The following is a 17,702-nucleotide window of genomic DNA, read 5'->3' on the forward strand; positions in this document are numbered from 1 at the left end:
TACTTGTACTATATTTGATTACTTTCTGTAGACACAACAGTAGTGTTTATAATATCTGGCAGGCATTTTTATTCAATAAATGTCAGTAATAAAACTATTTGGGGACTGCATAATCATTGAGGTCCCCCCCAAATCACCGTTGTAGGGGGAGGAAAATTTTTCCCATTTCCCCTTCTAGGTTCTTTGATCTAATACTTAGACATAAGACAGATTAATGAGAAAAACTAATTTAATTGAGTATGTATGGAAGCCCATAAAAATAGGAGACTCAAAGAAGTGACCAAAGTAGGCAGCTTTTATATCTTTTAGACAAGAAAACAATAATTTTGTAAAGATTTGGCAAGACAAAGAAGTTTGGGTGTGGGGTAACAAATTAGGAAAGAAGGAGCAAGGTTTATTTATACTTAGTTCTGAGCACTAAGGTCCCTATCTCTGATGGTAAGGATGCCTTCTACTCTGCCTGCCAAAGGATGGTGCCTTCTGCGTGGGACATTTGTTCCTGCTTTCAGGGGGTGAAGGAGGCCGGACGGTTTTCCTCACCGTGGCTCTTTCTTAAGTAACTTTAACTCAAAATAATCAGTATGTCAAAGGGGCAGTTTGGGGTGGTATATCTGCTACTGTCACCATCCTACTATTTTAAGGTTTTCACCTAGAACTTTGCCCATCTATCTGTGTTATCTCACTGTATAATTGCCTGTCTTGAATTTTACATCTTCCCAAGAACCTTTGTATTCATTTCTACTCAAGTTATTACTGTGATGTTGGAAGCTTGCATTTGGAATAACTCCTAGGGGAGAATCATTTCTGAAAATCCATTCCCATGCTGGCTCTCCTCTTAGACATCATTAATGAAGGCGTCAGCTAGAAAGGTCACGAACAGCAGTGCCTGGAGCACCCCACTGATCATTTGAGTAGAATTTGATATATTGCCTTTAATAATTGGCCTGTCCTTGTCAGCTAATTCTCAGTTCATGTTGGAGGCCTTATGGTCAATACAATTAAAATTAATTTTTCTCATTTTATGGGAGTGAGGTGCTCTTCAATACCATACTGGCGATACCTGAATACCAAACTTTTTTTTTCTGCTACTACTAGGCACGCCCTTCTGTTGAATGATTATGAGAGTTAATGACCGTGGTTTCCATAATAATGGAGAGCTGGATCACCCTTGCTGGCTGTTCCTCTTCCTGGCTTTAATCTGCAGCCTGTTCCCAGCTTATTAGTACCTCTATGACCTGAGGAAATAGCAAGGACAGACCCAACTTCTGTTCTTTTTGCCTGGCTTTCAGCCTGTTTTCAGCCTAAAAACTGCTCTGGGGGCTGAGGGCGAGGACTGGTGGTGGTGAATTGAGTGGATGTGTGGTTTATCCATCCGCGAAAGCTTCCCCTGCCAGATCCACACCTGTTGTTACAGTGAGAGTCTCAGGGTTGGGGGCACTCTGTGGCGATCCTCCGGCCCTGTTCTTCCTGTCCAGGGCGGCCCCCAGCAGAGCTAGTCTTACTTGAAATACTGAAACTGGAAGCTTAAGTGGGCCTTCAGGAAGGTCTGAAGGTCAGTCCCCTTCCTGCTCAGTCTAGTCTTTCTTGCTCCAGAAGGAGTCTCATTCTCTCAGTCTTTGGGCCCTCCTTACCCTCCGCTCAGGCCTCGCTGGTGCTCTTGCTTCTAACGTCCCGTGAGACTAGAAGGTAGAGGTGACTAGCTGTCCTCACACCATCAGCTCTCCCAGCTCATCTGCGTTTGCATCAGTATGTTCTGCCGGACCTCCAGCCACAAGCCATGAATTCTTGCTCCTAAGGCCCCCCTGCTCCCTCGCACGCGAGGACTGTGTTTCTCGAGTTATCCTTGTTCTCTCTAGTTTCTTCACTTTCTTCCTCCCACGGATTATTCCCGTCTACATGTGTGTATACTCAGTAACTTCCACAGTAACACAGATGCTCTCACAGCCCCTACATCTACGAAGGTAGAATGCTCTGGAAGAATTCTTTCCTGAGAGGGTTGCTAGTCCTACCTCTCCCCTTCCCTCCCACAGACCCCTTGACTTCCTCAGAGGAACCTTCTGGTCTCCACCTCACCCACAACATCCGTCCTTCCTGCCAAAGTTACCGACCACCTCCATCTGGCCACGAATTCTCAGCCCCCTTCCTAACCTCTCCGCGGTGCGGGACCCGCTGTTCTTCAAGAAACGTTTGTTTCAGTTGGCTTCTAAAGCTAAACGTGATTTCTTTCTTTGCCTCCCTACAGTGCCCACTGGTTTTCTTTGGAGGCTCCTGTGCATATGGAGTCCAGGAGGCAGTAGGCTTCTCACAAATGTGTACGGGATGATTCATTTGTATCTCGGGAGAATGAAATAAGTCAGCGCGTCTTAATTGCTGTCAAAGATGTAGCAGGTTTACCGTAGCTACGTGCTCGTAAATCATTTCGGCCACCTGTTAATGAACGTGATGCATTTCCTCCGACCGGTCACCATCACTTAATCTTCATGGCATTTCAGCTAAAGGACGCCGAAGCATTCACCTCTCCTCTGAGCTTCCTACAGGACCGTCTGGTTGGTTGCCAGGTGTTTTAGACCTTCACAAAGCCTTAGAAAGCTTTGTGGGAAGAAAGCAAGTGGGAATTTGAAATTTCCACATGTCCTTTACAGTATCAGCTGTAACTTGAAAGATACTTAGAATGGTTTTTGAAAAATAAAGCACTTAACAGTATGTTCTCACTGTTCTTTTGGAGTTTTTGCAAAATGGCTTTTTAAAAGCAATTTATCTTGAATCACCGTGAAGAGTTAGGTGCCCGGAAAGGTTTTTGCATTTTTCACAAAACTTCATTATTAAACACTGAGAGAAAAAGAGCAAGCCCTGTTATGGTTTCTTGTATTAATGAAGAGACTTTGAGGCCAGACACTTAATGAGGCTCTGACAGTGGAGACCTTGCCATATGGGACATAAAGTCCGAGAGCTTATGGAATAGCAATGAGATGGGTCTCCGTCAATTACTGCTTTGGATACCATGGATACCGAGTCATGGCAGTTGGCGGTGTTTGAACAGAGAATATCTTTGTTTCTGTTTTACTCTTAACTGTCCATCTGTTGCTTTAACTTCATGCAAGAATAACGCTTGCAGCCTGGCTCTAGTATATTTATATAAATTTTTCTTAATATCGGTTCCTTCTGTATTTTTGAGGAGATAGGCTAGAAGGGAAGTTATGAAACAGTAAATCGAAGAACTGGCTCAGCAGATAAGAAACGTGGCCTTGAGGACGTGTTTCTGGTGCCACCGAAGTCCACTTCCCTCCCTCAATTCTCGGAAGGCCGCTCTGGCCACAGGCTTTATTTTTTATTTTTATTTTTAAAGATTTTATTATGTGTTTGACAGAGACAGTGAGAGAGGGAACACAAGCAGGGGGAGTGGGAGAGGGAGAAGTAGACTCCCCACTGAGCAGGGAGCCTGATCCCAGGACCCTGGCATCATGACCTGAGCCCAAGGCAGACGCTTAAAGACTGAGCCACCCTGGTACCCCAGGTCACAGACTTTATTGTCCTTTTGGTGGTGAAGGTCAAAGTCTCACTTGGCCATTTTGTCTTTCTTCACATTATTTGGTCCTCTGAATGTTCGTGGGGACCTCTTTTCCTTAGAACCGTCTCAGACCTCGGCTTCCATGGCAACGTTGCTGTCGGCCCTACGTCCATACTCCCTCTCCTTGCCTCCCAACCCCCAGCTCTGTGCAGCTTTCTGCCACATCGGGGGTCCTCCCTGTGTCTCCTCAACCAGATCCTCAGCGGGGCGGCTTCTTGTAGGCTCGCCTGCAGGCCAGGCTGTAAGCGCAACTTCTTATCAGAAAACCGCTTGTCTTCTGTGCTTCCAGGTGGGCAGGGCAGACCTGCCTTCCGCTCTCTTCCTCGCGCCTTGCCCTTCTTCGGAGAGCTCCATGGCAACTCAGAACAAATGCGGAGGTGACATCATTCTTCGTTTGTGTTCCTTTCTGAAGTTTCTGCTCCTTTGAGACTTAAATTCAATCTATCCTAAGTGTGAACACTGGCATAATTTTGTTTTATTGGTGCTTTTTCAGGATAATCCGAGTTCATTGTTATGTGCAGTATTTATTTTGAGGACCCCGTGCTCCCGTGTTCGGACATCAGTTTGCACTCATCTCGTTTCCGTATTGTCTAGTGTACATACGCAGCACTTCTAAGAAGCCTTGACAGTTAAAGCAGCTTTGTCAACTTCAGGTATATTATGGATTTTCTTGAAGAAAATACACAGGGTTCTTTCACTAAATTCTTTTAGTACTTGTTTTAAGATGTGGCTTTCTATGATTTTTAAAATGATTAACTGTCCAGTCCAGCAATATTTCAAGAATGCATTTCAATAAGGTTATTTCTTCCGTGCAAATAGATCAGGACATTCTACACCCAACGTACGTTTGGACTATACTGGTAACACGGGTCATCGATCCCTCAGGCCTGTTCAGTCTGCAGCTTGTCGGCAGGGGCCCACAGGATGTTCGTGTGCCTTAAATTGAAAACCCACTTCTAACATTTGCAGGGTGACCGACGGTTCTGGGTTGGCTGGGACTGAGGGAATTGCCAGGAAACTAGACAGTTGGTTTCAAACCAGAGTGATTTCGCCCCTGCAAACACTAGTTAAATTGTCCTTAGAGTGGAACAATTGGCAACTCTGCCAGATGAAAAGCACCTTAAGGACTGGTTTCTTGGGTCATTTACATTTAAATCTGTACATGTAAATATCAACCATGTTATTAACCCAGAACATATTTATTCCAATTATACAAAGAAAATCTGTCTATATATATATAGTTATACCTTACGTATTTTTACATTAAAATAAATAAAAAGTCACACTTTCTCCACATCAGCTTGTTAATAAATGTGGGATGTTTCCATTTATTTGTTCTTTAAATCTATATCTATTAAACAGATACTGTTGGCCTCATACAAAATACCAAAGACGAAAAATATAATTATGAACAGGATTATTATCACTTCTGAAAGTCCCAACCCTTACTAGGTTTTTGTTTGTAATTTGGGCCCCATTCCAGGTTTTCCAAATCCCAAGACAGTTATGTAAGTGCCATCTGGTTGGTATCTGACTGTGCCTGAGAACCCCAGTTCTTCTCCCCTGGAGTTTCAGTGTGTGACACATGTTCCAGAACGTAGCCTCATCTCAATAGTGACTTTCTGCCTGTGTTGTTGGTTGTCCATGCATGGTGTGAGCCCTAAGCCTTTTCATGAGCTTGTGAGTGTTTGTCCACTGTTGTCAAACCACGCTCCAAGACTAAGCCCGTCATAGGAAGGACGTTGAGCACAGTGTCACCGTGGGTCAAGGCAGAAGCAGAGCACAGACTTCACCTTGACGTTTACCCTGAGAATTTGCTGCAGGCTAGCTGGCTCCCCTCAAAGTAACCCTGAGCGACCCATCTTTGAGGAGGGGACAGAGTCTCCTCTTTGCCTGGCTGTAGCTTAAAGCCCCCGATGAGCACTGGAAAGTAGTTGCTGCAAATCCAGGCCTTAATAGTGCCTGGCATACAGTAGGTGCTCAATAAAATGTTGCCCAAGAGCTCCTGCTGTGTGGTAGTGAGCATCTCGGGATGGAGGAGACCATCCCCTGAACTCATTCTGTATCCCATGCTTCAGCACTGAGTTCAACATTACTTTGCAACCATTTACTTGGCATTTTTTTTTCTAGCTCCCTTAACTTCTAACTTTTTTTTTTTTTTAAGATTTTATTTATTTATTTGACAGAGAGAGATAGCCAACAAGAGAGGGGACTCAAGCAGGGGGAGTGGGAGAGGGAGAAGCAGGCTCCTAGTGGAGGAGCCTGATGTGGGGCTCGATCCCACAATGCTAGGATCACGCCCTGAGCCGAAGGCAGACACTTAATGACTGCGCTACCCAGGCGCCCCTTAACTTGTAACTTTTAAAAGCTAAGACTGTAACTTATTTTTCCTTATCTCTCTGCATGACATAGGACGGTGACTGGACTCTTGAAAAAGTATATTGAATTTTTAGCGATGTCGATGAATGCGAAACATTGATACTTTCTGACAGATAGACTAATTAAATCCCAAGACATGACATGGGTTTGAAGGGAGACTATGTGAATTAATGTAATTTTAAATTCATTTTCCTCTTCACGTCAAGGTCCTTGTAGTGAAGTGCTAGTAGAGGAAGATTTTAGAATTGTGATCGGTATTGTAGGTAAGGATTGGATGGTGTTAAGTGATTGTTTTACCTGGGATATGCTTATGTTGGTAATTAGTGTCTATTTTACTGGGACACAGCATCAATATATCAATTAACAGTAGGAAAATAGAGGCTTCTCTCCCACCTGGAGCCCAGCCCATGTTGTCTTGCATGGACTTTAACACAGGAGGGAATTATCTTATGATTTTTCTGATGATGTTCTTAAAATAAGCCTTACTGATTAGAAATAGAAGAGCTGGATTCATCATAGAAGTTTTTCCTCAAAAAAAAAAAAAAAAAAAAAGGAAAAAGAAGAAAGAAACCATCAGAAAACATTCAGTGCAGTAATAAGAGACAAAGCCCCCACAGGGGTGCTCATCTCCACAGCCTCTTAAAAGGATCCTTGAAGAAAAGCACAGCATGACTGCAGACCCCATTTTTCTGATCACAGACTCAGAAATTCTGAGATTCTAACAGGTAGACCCAGACATGCAAACAAGCCAGGGTTCAAAAGCATGTTGGACTCGGGCTGGAATGTGAACACCTTTTCATTTTGGATAACTTGCCAACCATGGATGAGGTATTGTGGACCTAAGAGCTAATCCTTAATCTCAGCCCAGTCCCCACCCACCTTATGAAACAGCGGTTAAACCAAGAGAGAATTAGTTTTAAAAGCAACACAGATTTTTTGGTTTCGTTTTTTTTTTAATCCCCTCTTCCTTCTCTACCCTTACTTCACCTTTGTTCCTCTTGGGTTTTCGAGGCTCTTGTTAACCTCAAAGAACCGCTGTGAATGTTAGCACTGATTAATATCTTCCCCAGCGGGCTCCCTCTGGTGTACATCCCAGATCACTCTCCCTCCTTTCACTCACATTTCTCTTTATGGAATGTTGGATGTCAGCAATGACCCTCTGAAATAAATACGGTGTTCTCTTAAAAAAGCAATGTTTAGGGGCTCCTGGGTGGCTCAGTCAGTTAAGTATGCCTTTGGCTCAGGTCATGATCTCAGGGTCCTGGGGTCGAGTCCTGGATTGGGCTCCTCGACGAGTGGGGAGTCTGCTTCTCCCTCTCCCTCTGCCGCCGCCCCCCCCCCCACTTGTGCTCTCTCTTTCACTCTCTGTCTCTTTCAAATAAATTAAAAAAAAAAAAAAAAAAAAGGCAACATTTAGTCCCTGCAGTGAAGGGGAATTCATATATGGAGACACCCATTTCTTTTTCTTTGCCGGGGAGGGGGGTAGGTTTTCCCCTAGGAACAAGAGAACTTTTATGACCTGGTATAACAAGAAGGAAGTGGAGGCTGTGTGTTCTACAAATCCCAAACATCAGTCTTCTGGTGGAACTGTGGCAGAATGCACTACTGCTGTCTTGAAATGAGTGCTTTTCAACAACAGTGATTTCCTTTTAGGTAAGATGGGCATTTAAATGGACATTAGGAGAAATCAAGGGATTAATGGATTTTTTTGAAAGGGCTTGTTATCTTCAACAGCCTTAGGCCAGTTTCATCCTGTGGTGTGCTTATCCTGATTTCTAATGGGAAGAGAGAAAAATGAAGGTTTGTTCATGGTTTTCCAGGTAGTAAATTCCCGAGAGTAGATGATCCCCAACAGTAGATGTTGTAAGTTATGTCTTAACAGCCTGAGCTTTAGAAGGAGAGAATGCTTGGTTTGTTGCCTAGCATCAGTGAAGGTCATTTTAGACATATTGAAAGTGCATTTTACTGGCTTGCTTTTTGCTTTAATAATAACCCCAAATAAAAATCCCTTATTTCGTTTGCACCAACATATTACTAATTCCACGTGCTCCCTTTTTGTCCTGAGTTGATGACAAGTCTTTCCCCTGCCCTACCAGGTTGTGCTCACCTTCAGGTCTGCAAGTGTAACTTAGTCATTTCCACGCTTGCAACAACTTGGCTCGGTCTTAATTCATAGGTGTTTAATAAATAGTTGTCGCGTGTGCACTGCTGGCTGCTTCTCTGTTTCCTGGTGGTGTTTAGGTCATTTCCATAGGTGTTTGGTTTTGTTTCACGGACAGAGCAGTGGGGCTGTTTATCGCCATTTGTTTCAGCAAAGGAGGGCCCTGCACACTGGTCTCACCCATCTTATGAAAACTTCCGCACACGTTTTAGTCGCCTGCAGTAGCAAGAATCTCCGTTAGTGACATTCTGTAACATTTTTAACTGGTAGCTGGGACTCAGCTGTGACACATAAAGAGAGTTGAGTAGTGGCGAGAACTTGGCGTTTGAAATCAGAAAGACCCAAACTCAGTGATCTGGTGAGTCCGGTTTTTCCAAATTGTGGGTCAGGATACGTTTTTGGGATACAATGAGTGGGACATGTCTGATATATTTTCTTAAGTAATAAAAGTATAATTTTTCAAAGTAATAGACTGGGAAAGGATACAACATTTCATGTTATTTCAAGAGTCCTTTTGTGTCATATACAGACTGGTTTATGTGTGCGTGTGCGTGTGTTTGCGTGTATGTGGTGTGCAACTGGGTCACAATCTAAAATGTAGATTGTTGTCAAAAAGTTTTAAAAACAGAAAGCTTCATCATTCTGAGCCTTGGATTTCTCATCTGTTAAATGAGATTAATGGTGACTATTTTGAGGGTTTATTCTTAGGATTAATGGCAGTAATACCTAATTTACATGATAGGCATGCAAAAGATGTTACCTTTTACTAAAACTAATCCATTTAAGATTTAATTGATTAGGACTATTCAAGTGTACAGAGGCTTGAGTCAAGATTTAAATCCATGAAACTAATTTTTAAAATACTTTCTGATTCGAAAGACAGTGATGTTAAAATTTAATCAGGAAGGGCATTGCTTAATTAATTCACTCTGTTTATTGATTTTTCTTTGAGATTATTGCTTTTCAGTTCAATAAAAGTATTTTTAATTTATCAACCCATTTCCTCGAGTAATATTTTTAGAAGCTGGAATATGTCCAAAGGAACATGACAGAAATTTGTAGGTGACTCCAGATTTACGCTATGAGAAATAGTTAATCCGGCGAAAGCTGACAAAAGAGAATACTCAAATGACATTGATTTCATATATTCAAAGGATTCTTTCATGCCAGAGAAATTACATTAATTAAATATGTTCTTGGAAGAAGGAGGAGTGTAGACAAATTTATTGGAAGTTATGGAATAATGGAGTTCAGCTCAAAACCAGAAACAAAGAAGAACTCTTGAGACAGGTCCTCAACCACCGTAGCTACTTTAGAAGGGGTGCTCCTCTGAGAAGGGAGGGTGGGTTTGTTTGGATTTGACATGGTGCAGACCATCTTCTAGCTTAAAGACCTGGTGATTTTTTAGAGTGGCTTTTACGGGTTGGATGACCTGATTGGCTCCATGTCAGACTTCTACGTTGAGCTGTCCCACATAGTATATACTCATCAGACATGCAGTTTACATAAATGGGCCTGGAAACAAAGTCTGGTGGAAACCGCTGAGCATCATGCGTGTTTTTATCTGTGAAGGAATCCTTGTATTTATCGTGTCCGTTTTCATCTGGTGACAGGCATTGCATTGCTTCTCCCTGGCTTTACTCTGGATTTCGTCCTTCATTTTGTTAGTTATATTTGTGGAGGACTTAGAAGCAAAAGCGGAGAAGTCTGTCCATTGCTCAGTTTCAGCAGTTTAGTGGGTGTGAGCCTTGGTGTGAATGTAGACGAGGTTGGGGCTTGAGAGCACGGGACCACCTGTGAAGAAGGAGAGCATGCCAGGTGAACTCACGGTGGCTGGAGGGGAATAGGTGATGCCAGAGAAAAAAGACGGTTAGTTTCACCAAGAAGCAGACCAGGAAAGGCATAGGAAAAGGTGATGGTAGGGACGGACTATTTATTTATTTGTTTGTTTGTTTTTCTGTAGCTTTTAGGGAATGCTTTGAGTAGCTTTCGATTTTGTTGGTAAAAGAGAATAACTTAAAGGATGCCCTTGATGTCTTGGTACCTGAAAATGGCTCTCCCCTCCAAAGTAATTTACAGACGGGAAACCGGAGTTGTGTAAAATGTGACCTGATGTGCTAAGTAATACAGAGCTAGAACCAGAACGTGTGTGTCTTGACTTTGAAGGCACCGTTCTGTTCTGTCCGTATCAGTCTTGGTGGGTTACTGCCCTGAAACCCTCATTCTCGGAGTCTGATGGCCTCAGGCAGCTGAACCTGTATGTCAGGGGTTTTAGGCACAGATCGTAAGGGGTCTGGGATCTTCCAGGAGTAACACGGGATGGGTTGTTCGAATGGATCATCGAGCTGAATGAGGACTCAGATGTCTTCTCATTCAGAGGTTTTCAAATGTTACTTTAACAGGGAAACCCTTTGTTCAAACAGTATTTCTGTAGCAGCTTAACATATAAGCATAGGGTGTTTTTTTTTTTTTTTTTAATTTTCTTAAAGATGATTTAGTTGAAATGAGTATTAGGGAATCTGGACCACTGCCTGCTCTTACGTCCCACTGGCCTCACCGTGACAACCACTAGGCTTCCAACATGCACCGTAATTTAAAAAAAAAAAAAAAAAAAAAGTCTACTTGCTGGCCTTTGTTTTACAACCAGGGTTTCTTTGAATGCAGGGGAAAGAGGACATTATTTCAGACTTCCTGGAGAATAATCCATTTTCTCAAATGTGGCAAAAATAGCCTGTGAGGGCAGATTGCCGTGAGCATGCGTCCAGGGGCATCCAGTGGACGGGAAGACATGAAATATGAGGAAATCAGCCTTGTACCATCCAAAACAGACATTTGTAACTATTGATCACCTCGAGTGTAACTGACTCACCATTTCTAAGACTTTCCCAAAGAAAACAAACCCTGGGAAAATAAAGCTATTTCTCTTATGTGCATAATTGTTAGTGCCGATCTGAAATCGTTTCGTGTGGATTGTGGTCGGGCCTGCGGTGATGGCTTTTTCTAGGGAATCTGCAGAATAGCGTGCGGTTTGGACGAGCCACCCTGTAATCTGAGGGGACACTGCCTCCAGAGGCAGAGGCTGGGCTCCTTCCATGGGTTATCTGGAAATCCCTTGGAGCCTCCAGAGCCTTCCCGGGAGGAGGTTGCGTGATCGTTGGAGAAGGGAAGTGGAGGAAGCAATCCTGACTCCCAAAGGGACGGATCCTAGAAGGCAGTCTCACAGCCGGGTTTGGTTGTTACTGATGTTTTTAATGATTACATTGCCAGTGAGCTCATGTCTTAGAATCTCCCGGGACCTGAGGCTCCCTCAAGATGGTGGCACATTCATACCCCATTTCAACGCTTTTTCCGTCCTAAATCCTTGACCGAATGTTTAATAGTATCCGCTCCTTCCTTGTCTGGAGGCTCATCTTGCCCACCCCCGCACGCCAGCTTGGCACACAGGGGTAACTCCCCCTCGGGGAGGAAGTGAGTCTGCGTACCCGTGGTGCCGATCACCAGCACGTTTTTCTTCAGGTCGATGGAGCACTGGTGTCTCCTGAGCATGTCGAGTCCTAGAAGCATGTCCATGGGCTGCTCCTCCAGGATGGAGAACGAGCACTGCAGGAAGTCGCCTTCGATCTGAATCTGGGCTAGATGGACCCGGCCAATAATTCTCTGCGTGCCCACCCCCTTGGCGGTCCCAGCCCAGCGGTGGTCCACCAGCCGCATTATGTTGCATCTCTCGGCGCATGCTTGGCCCATGATGGTCATCTGGGCCCCGGAGTCCACGAAAGCCTTCAGCGGATGCCCGTTCACCTTGCAGTTGATGTAGAGCATGGCTACTTGTCCGAAGCTCTCCGGGGCCTCTTCCATTGCGATGCTCATGTTTTCCTCGACGTTCTGCTGCCGGATTTCTTCCTCTATCTTGGCCTGAGCCTCCAAATCAAAGGGGTCGGCCGCAAAGAGCCGCAGCCGCTCCTGTTCCCTCAGGGCCCTGTCCCTCTGCTGCTCCATGAGGACGTGAGAGAACGTCTCGAGGCTGCCGCTGAGCAGGGCCTCGGCCAGGGGTGGGTTGCACTCCCTGAGCAGCGACAGGTCGTGGGGGTTGGACAGCAGCATGCTCCGGATCAGCCCGGGGCTGTCCAGACCCCGCGTGGCCCTCCTCTTCTCTCCGGAGTCCAGGCCGTGGGACTGCTGGCCCGGCGGGGCCCGGGGCGGCAGGTGCAGCGGGCGGCTGCTGGACGTCCCGGGCACGGCTATCCCGGAGAGGTCGAGCTGCGGCAGGCTGGATGTCCGTCTGGGCGGCCGTGGCCCCGCGGCCTCCTTCTGCAGCAGCACTACCACATCGCCGTCTCGGAGGCCGTAGGAGCCCAGGGAGCAGTGGTCGTCGGCCAGGAGCCGTTCCAAGAACAGGATCTGGATCTCGTCCGCGGGGATGCCGGACTCGAGCTCGCAGAGGTGGCGGAAGTTGTACAGCTCGAAGTCAGGGCTGACCTGGAGGGAGAAGGTCGCCTCGGTCAGGTCCCTCCGCACACAGTACACGGTGAGCAGCATGACTTGGGCCTGTGCGGGCCGGGCGGGCGCCGGGCATCGGGGTGTCCTCTGGCTGACTGGAGCCCGGCTCGCCGATCGGCTGGGCTTCGGCGCATCCACTTGTCCGCGAGGCCCAGTGGCTCACCAGCCTCAGTGCCGCTGCTGGGTCGCTCGGAACCCTGAGGAGGCAGCGTGGGTTCCACGGCTCATTTGTGTGGAGCTGCGTGGAACTTGGAACGCCCGTTCCCACGGAGGCATCCTGCCTCCCGGTCGCAGGGCCCCAGGCCAGCCCTCCCGACCCCGCTGCACCCATGATAGGAAAAAGATGATTTCAGCTCTTCCTAAACAATGTGGCACCATTCCAGCCTGGTCACCTGAGAAGTGGGTCCATGTACTTTTCCGTGTACCCCAAACGGGGAGTGCATGTTTCCTGCATGGTGGGTAGCCTGCGGTGTGTTTGCGACGAAAGGTGGGTCAGCCCTGGTGCCTGACCGTGAGGACCTCACCTTCTCGGGAGGGATGGATGGGCAATGGGTGAATCGGAACACTGGGGGCGAGTGAGCTCCAGGCAAGAATTACAGAAACCAGGATTCATGACAAGGCCTGTTGTTTCCCAGAGAAAAGGAAGACCTCCGACATTGTTAGACAGACTTGTACGTGATTTTGAATGGCAGGGTGTGAAACTGGAAAGAAAATGATTGGAACCGGTTTATAGAGTTCTACATGAATCCAAGGAATGTAAACATACCAATAAGCAAGAATCCTCCCTCCAAAAATATAAAAAGGGAGGGAAGGAAAAGAGAAAAAAGAGGAAGTGGGAAAATTCGAAGCAGGTGTTTGTGATGTTTATCTTTTTCATTTAATTGATATAAGGAAGAGGTTTCTCAGGACCTGTGAAGGACACATGGCAGCAAGAGGGCCAGGTAGATGCTTTCTCGTTGGTGCAGAGAGGACGCCATTGCTAGGAGATGAAAATACGAGGAGGACCAATGCCAATGCAGGGGGAGCAAAGAGTGGTTCTTGAGTAGAATGGACGGACGTGCTCAGCCATTGGACGTGGGGCGTATGAAGAAAGAGAGTGTGTGGATAACACAGAGGGTCTCTGAAATGCAAGACCAGTTCGCAATATGCCATTACCTTCAATGGACGTGTGAGATGAACTTGTGGGGAGATCACTGTGACATGGGTTCTAGAGTAAAATGCATCACGAATGCCTCTCTGGGGGCCATCTGTGGCTCCCTCTCTGACGTAGGGCACAGTGCCCTCCCACACACCCCAGAGTGCAGGCTCGCAGGGCAAGGGCAGAGAGATGCTTCTGGGCTAGCGGCGACTGCATGGAAATCCTTGAGCGCCACTTCTCTTTCTCCGTATTTCTCCAAGTGTTTGTGAGGAGCTCCTCTTCCCTGGCTTGCAAGCCTTCCCATGTTGTGTACTTACTTATGAACCAGAAGAACAGCCTCTGCCTTGCCCCACACCCCTCTTTATTTCAAGTTTTGTTGGAAGACCTGCACGGTGAGCGGTGGCATCAGCCGGAAGTACTTCTTTAGCTTCTGTTTCTCATGTGTTTGTCTCAGATAAAGGATTGTATCTCACTCAGTGCTCTAATTATCCTCATATTTCCATACTCATATTCATTTATTTTGGAAATGTTGACTAAATGCCCAGTGTGTGTGAAGCATGTGCTAAGTTCTAGAGATGCATGCACGAACGATGTTAAGTGCAGGCTGGGCTTGTAGAGGAGCCAGAGTCTAAAGGAGGATGTGTGCACGTGTGCATACCCACACACATGCACACACATACACCCACACACACATGCACACATACACACACGGGCGTATACACATGCATACACACACATAGAGACACATGTATGTGCATACATGCATACACACATACATGCATATGTGCACACACATACACATGCGCACATATACATGCACATGCACACAGGCACATATACACGTGCAGACAGACACATGGACATACACACATGCACACATACGTGCACATACACACATGCACACATACACATGTGTGCACATACGTGCACATGCATGCACATACATATACACTGTACATACCCGCACACGCACACACATATGCACACGTAGACACATGGATATACATGCATATGCACACAGACACGTGTGTGCAAACGTGTGCAAGTACATGCATATATACATGCACACATATAAACACGTGCACATATACACACATATGCGCACACACACACACAAATCGAGGGCTTAAAAAAATACCAGAGAAGTCAGTACAACACGGGAGAAATGAATAATATCCAGAAAACAAATGCAGAATGTGGAGAGGGGGTCAGGCCGGGAAGGCTTCCTGAAAGTGCTGGGCTTGGAGAGATGGCGAGGAGTCAGCCACAGGGGTGGACGTGCCAGAGCCCAAGGGCTGAGACGTGCAGGACCCGGCTTCACACCCTTAACCAGAGAGGCAGCAGTACTTTCAGGAGAAGGAGGATTTTATAAAATTTGAGGAGAAAAAAAAAAATCTAGCATTGGAATTTTCCTGTAGAAAATTATGAATTTAATAGAGCAGTTTTTCTACTGTTTGTAGCGATGGATGGCCCTTTGACTCAAAATATTAAGTTAATAAATTTCTTCTGATGTTCTTGGTGTCCTGATAAGTTCGTCAGAGATCAGCCGTGGTCGTGCTGAGCTCAAGGGCAACTGTGAGGTGAGACCTGTCGCGCCCAGACGACTCTGCCAGAAGCCCGCAAGTCTCCTAGTCCACGTCCTCTGTCACTTCCCACCAACCAGCTTTGCACAGTTTGGTTTTAAAATCTTAATAAGTTAGGGAGATAATGTGAGGGTTTTGTTTTCTTAAACAGTGGCTGAAATTACTCTTGTAGAATAAGCTTTTCCTCTTTTTTTGGCAAACAAGAATCCGGAGTTCACATCAAAAGAAGTTAACATTTTTTTTTCATATTACCATTGCTTTGATACTGAACATAATTAAGGTTTATGCAGTCTGTTTTATTAGCTTGCTGTAATTCTTTTGTCGGCATTTTGCATTTATGTCCCTTTTACTATTTTACCCTTTTCTGAGAACACACAGCTTTCCTCAAGGAAAGCAAGAAGCCTCAAGGTCTGGCCAATGAAGTGTCATCATTGCCTAGAATATCACATAGGGTATCAGGATTAGCGGGGAGCTTAGTGTCCTCTCATCCAGCCGCCATGCAGGCCTTAAATCTCTGTTGCAAAACGGCCTGGAATCTGAAACACTAAATACAGCCTTCTGGGGGTTATATATATTGTACGAGTCTTTCATTTTCCTCAGCACTATGGGTGATTCAGATGCTATATGTGTAATTATCTTACCTCAAAATTGTAATTAAAAACGTACTCTGATTATGTAATAAACTCAGGGACCATTGGGAATATATATGAATACTCCTAAATACAAAATGTCTCCACACCATAAATTCCTGTTGCACAGGCTCTTGAGAAATGGGCTATCTGCATACCTAGATATGCAAACCCAGGTAACTGGAGGTTATTATGACTTCTCTGGAGGAGTTTCTGTGAAGTATATTCTCTTGCTTTTTCTCCCTTGGCAAGTACAATACGGGAACATAATCGAACCTTTCTTTGATAAGTGAGACCCCTGCAAGGTCTCGGGGCTATCGCTCAGAAAATCAATTCTCATTGTACGGCCTAAATACCCAGAAAATAGAAAAGATGACACTGATTTCATGCCGGCCAAGGAAACAGCCCTGAAGTTATTTTCTGGAATAAATCTACAATAATGCCCTTTATAATTTGCCTCTTTTAAAACCTTAATGCAGCAAAAAAATCCAGATAATTGATGGTTTCACTTCTTCCAGTCAGCTGGCGGCTTCAAGTTCTGTGTCTTGCTTTGCAGAGCAAATAAATGTCTTTTCTGTGAAAAAGGAGTAGCTGTGTAAATGTCAGTATGTAGCATATATGAGAATTAAACCACCTTAAGCAAATATATTCCCTTGCTGTGTTTGGATTCCTTCCTTGAAATATGTGCCTACTATTACTTTAAAAATAAAGTGTAATGAAGACTTATTAAAACAGGGCAATTGTTACTTGAAATTCTCAAAAGCAATTTAGGAAAGAATTTTCAAAACTGATGTAGAGTTTAAACCCCAGATCTTTCTCCTGTTCTTCCATTCGCTTGACAATAATACAATAATTGTGCCTCCACTGTTGCAAATGAGTGACGTATATTTCTTCAGATAATTATTTAATAGACCACATTGATGATACTCTGATGAAAATCAGCTTTTGTACGTATGTTGAAGGTTTCCCATTGGAGAGGTTTAGTGTTACCGTCTTCGAGACTTAAACACCATGATTAAACCTCTTAAATAAATGTATAAACAGTATGTAATTGAAGGAACTCAGGAGACCTGACAATTTATTCCATATCAATCTTCTGGCAACTCAGCTAGTGAATTTTCTCTATTATAAGGAGACAGAATATGGACAGAAGACACACAGATAGACCTGTGTGGAGAGAGAGAAAGCAAATGCATACTCAGTCTGGACACGTTTCCAATCACTTTGTGCAATTAAAAGATGATGTCATTTCCCAGCAGGGAGCACTTTTAGAGGGTATGTATTTATCACTTTATTTTACAGATTACTGTTTTAACATTTCATCATGAAAAGGGATGCATTTTGAGTTATATATTGCATGTTGAAAATAATATAATATCTCTCGGTAACTTTTGGCTTTGGCTTTACTTTCCAAGTCTAAATGTACATGTGTGTGTATTTATTTATTTTTAAGAAAGCTTGCTGCTAACGATTTTGTGCCTTATGGTCCCTTCCAATGTCTTACTCATATAAGAATGACTCAGATGTGTAGGACACACACCTTATTACTGAAGGTTCATAGATTACTTATAACTTGTGAGAGAAACACAGATCAAATAAATTTAGTGTAATAAATTAAAGACATGTTAAAAACAATTTATGGGGGCGCCTGGGTGGCTCAGTTGGTTGAGTGTCGGACTCTTGGTTTCCGTTCAGGTCATGATCTCGGGGTCCTGGGATCAAGGCCAGCATCCAGCTCCGTGCTCAG

At 44.8% G+C, this 17,702-nt stretch overlaps 2 protein-coding genes across 3 annotated transcripts in view; one reads left to right on the plus strand and one right to left on the minus strand.

Annotated features, from left to right (window-relative positions):
* Positions 1-17,702, plus strand: part of PDGFD (platelet derived growth factor D) — a 224,669-nt gene that overhangs the window by 102,553 nt on the left and 104,414 nt on the right. The window lies entirely within an intron of this gene.
* Positions 11,445-12,644, minus strand: DDI1 (DDI proteasomal shuttling factor 1). The gene has a single exon (XM_045797510.2). The coding sequence runs from the start codon at positions 12,642-12,644 to the stop codon at positions 11,445-11,447; it is 1,200 nt and encodes a 399-aa protein (XP_045653466.1).

This window comes from Ursus americanus, chromosome 16 (genome assembly GCF_024610735.1).
Source record: "Ursus americanus isolate L20-20 chromosome 16, mUrsAme1.1.p, whole genome shotgun sequence".
Classification (NCBI taxonomy): Eukaryota; Metazoa; Chordata; class Mammalia; order Carnivora; family Ursidae; genus Ursus; species Ursus americanus.